The sequence below is a fragment of the Pteropus alecto genome, unplaced genomic scaffold (genome assembly GCF_000325575.1).
Source record: "Pteropus alecto unplaced genomic scaffold, ASM32557v1 scaffold67, whole genome shotgun sequence".
Classification (NCBI taxonomy): Eukaryota; Metazoa; Chordata; class Mammalia; order Chiroptera; family Pteropodidae; genus Pteropus; species Pteropus alecto.
Window position 1 is genome coordinate 7331550 of NW_006441061.1, and position 2908 is coordinate 7334457.

General features: G+C 55.1%; 1 protein-coding gene across 1 annotated transcript in view; it reads right to left on the reverse strand.

The window, feature by feature from the left end:
• The window catches only part of TSC1 (TSC complex subunit 1), a 42939-nt gene that overhangs the window by 6955 nt on the left and 33076 nt on the right, over positions 1-2908 (reverse strand). Inside the window, 5 exon segments of the mRNA XM_025051129.1 lie at positions 1-10; positions 12-78; positions 751-794; positions 1862-2420; positions 2703-2807. The exon segment at positions 1-10 is cut by the window's left edge and continues 87 nt beyond it. Of these exon segments, the coding sequence (XP_024906897.1) occupies positions 1-10; positions 12-78; positions 751-794; positions 1862-2420; positions 2703-2807 (785 nt within the window).

Sequence of the window (2908 nt, forward strand, 5' to 3'; positions counted from 1 at the left end):
GAACCGCTCGCAGCAGCTGGTTGTGCAGTAAGAGCAGCTGGTTCCGCAGGGTGCGGATCTCATCTGAGGGAGGAGAGCCTGGTTTCAAAGCAGAGGGAGGTGGCAGAGGCGCCTTTTACATGTCGTCCCCTTGAGCCCCCCCAGGGTTCGCCAGCTTAAGAAACACAGGTCCCTACGAACCAAGTCACCGCTCGCCTGGCAAATAAGCACCTGGTTCCCAGCAAGGGGCACTCATTAAAAGGGGGGCACGCACCCGCCGCCCGCAAAGGACCACCAACGGGCGCCGGGTGACAGGAACGGGCACTCATCAGGAGGGGTCGCTCACTCTCCGCCCCGCAAAGGACCGCCAAGGGACACCGTGCGACAGGACTCTGAGCTCACTTCTTCCTTGCGAACCCCAAACCACGTGCACATATTTTTGAGACTCCTTTCAACCTTCGCTGCTACGTCCCTGCCGAGCCCTCTCCTGGGACCATGTGTGTCACCTGGGGCTTTTCTAGGGGGGCCTGGCCTCACGTGAGGGCTGCGCTGTCTGTAATTCCACCCTGCAGTGCACGGTCCTCACCACTTTTCAAATATAGGAAATGCTGAGTGTGCAACACCTGAGCTACTCTTTGGCCAAGCAGGTGATGGCTGGGGCGGCAGCAAAAGGGAGACGGGTTCCTACAGGGCGCCTCCCTCCGGGACGGCAAGGACACAAGCAAGCAGGATCCGCGTGGGCTGGATTTGGAGCTAAAGTAACAACTTTACCTCCAAAGTGTGTCCAGTCGACAGACTTGCTGGGTAAAGACAACCTGGGAAGAAAGGTTTTGAATAACAAAGTTACCGATCTTGCCCAGAAAAAAACCGATCTGGACTTTTCATCTCGGCAGGTTAGATCACTTCCTTGTGATCAAAAGCGCAGGGAAACGTTTCAAACTCAAAGTCCCCATGGAGTGAGAGGGGGAGTCTCACAGCCCATACAGGGGGCAGGTGCCCCGCTAAGGGTGACCAAGTCTCTGGAGTGGAGAGGCCCTAACGCAGAGCCGGCTCGGCCCTCCAAGGCCACAGACGACCACACACCGAGAGTAGCCCGTTTCATCTCAACGACGCAGCAGCCCTCCACGGAGACGCTCCCACCATCGAGTTTAAGGGGAAACCAGGGCGCCCACCTGGGGCTGTACGATACCAAACTTCATTTAAAAATAGACCTTAAATATGATGAGCTCTGTCAAATTCCGCCTTAGATTATCATTATACGGAAGAAAAAATAAAACAAACTTTCCCTAAGAACCTGTTTAGAAATGGCAGAGAATTCGAACTTCCCTAATCCCTTCCTTGGATATCCTTTGAAAAGGGTAATAAGAGTTGAAAACAGTGTCTCAGATAGATTTCCGTCTAAGAAACCACGTGCGCCATCCTGGGATGGGGGGGCAGGCCGCCTTCAACTTGCACTGAAATGCTGACTTTGTCTTCCCCCTAATTCCTACGTTACCGAAACAGAAAGAAATACCTGTAGCTACATATACTATAACGAACATTTCCATATCTGACGTACACCTCACCCTCAAATTATGAGAGCAAATGTGAAAAGGCATCTGAACTTCCTCGTAGTACAGTGGCACCAACGGCCTAGATATAAAGACTCGTTTTAAAATGGGCCATTACTCTGGGAATTCCCCCAGATTTAACGCGCGTGTATAGAGAACACACACAGTGACACGCGTGAAACGGCAACACAGACCGCGGGGCTGTGCGGCCAAGCGCAGGGGACAGGGGAAGCGGCCGCCTCTGGGGAGAGCACGAAGAGCCGGTCCGCCCTCCCGCGCTCTGTCGCAGGAACACCGGACGTTGGAGGAACGGGAACCAGCCAGCGCCTTACTTGTTCAGCTCCTTGCTGTGCGCGTCTGCTCCCTGCTGGACCAGCCTGTCCAGCACTTCCACTGGGGAGGGGGACAGCGTGTAGTCTTCCTCTGCGTTTCCTTTTGCCTTCTTTAACAGTTCCTTCGTCTTCTTGCTGACAAAATGATGGGCAGTCTTTGGCAATGCCACCTCGAAAAGATGATCGTACGGGGGAGGCTGCCCACTTCCAAACCCCGCGCCCCTCGGAGGTGGAAGTTTACAAGGGCTGGGAGTGAGGATGCTCGTCTCCAGAGAAGCCTGGCGCTCCCTGCCCGCCGCAGGGCTTCCCTCGGCGCCGCCGCGGGGCCGGTCAATGGGGGTAAAGGCTTGCTTTGGTGTGTCGGGTCCGAGCTTGTCCAGGGAGCAGTTTGAAAGCTCAGCGTTCGCACTGGCGCCCTGAGCACCGGAGGCGGCCGAATGGGTCTTCCTGGGACAGCCCGGGAGGCTCTCTCGGTAGAAGGGAGAGTCGAAGCCGCCTCGAGGGACCAGGGGCTCAGCATCGGCCGGCGTGATCTCGGAAAGTTCTTTAGATATTGCGGCTGAGGGGTGAAAGGAAGACAAGAGACACCTCAGTAAACAGGCCAGCGGGGGACAGCCGGGCAGTATGGGGCTGCGTGCTGCCGCGTGCCACCCCGAGGGACAGAAACAAAGGGGCGCCTGTTTACCTGGACAGGACCCAGAATAAAACTCCCATTTCTTCCCCCAAGAGAAGAAAAACCAAGCCAGCCCGGGGTGCTGACACTAAATCCCGACTTTAAAGCACAACAAGGGTTTCGTCACTTCGCAGCAACCTCATGTGAGCCCAGGACCCCATGTGTTACCTTCTTCTTTATCTTTCTCAATACTATCTTCTTCAGAGGCCAGGTCACCTAAAAACGCCGGAAGATCACTTAAGGTGACAGAATTCTTGCTGCCAGGCAGTTCCTCTAAAGAGAAACAAAGACAACTCAAGTCAAAGAAACACACTAGTCACCCCCGTAACTGTGAAACCCTTCCACTGTGACGGAATGTGTCCGTGACGCTTCCT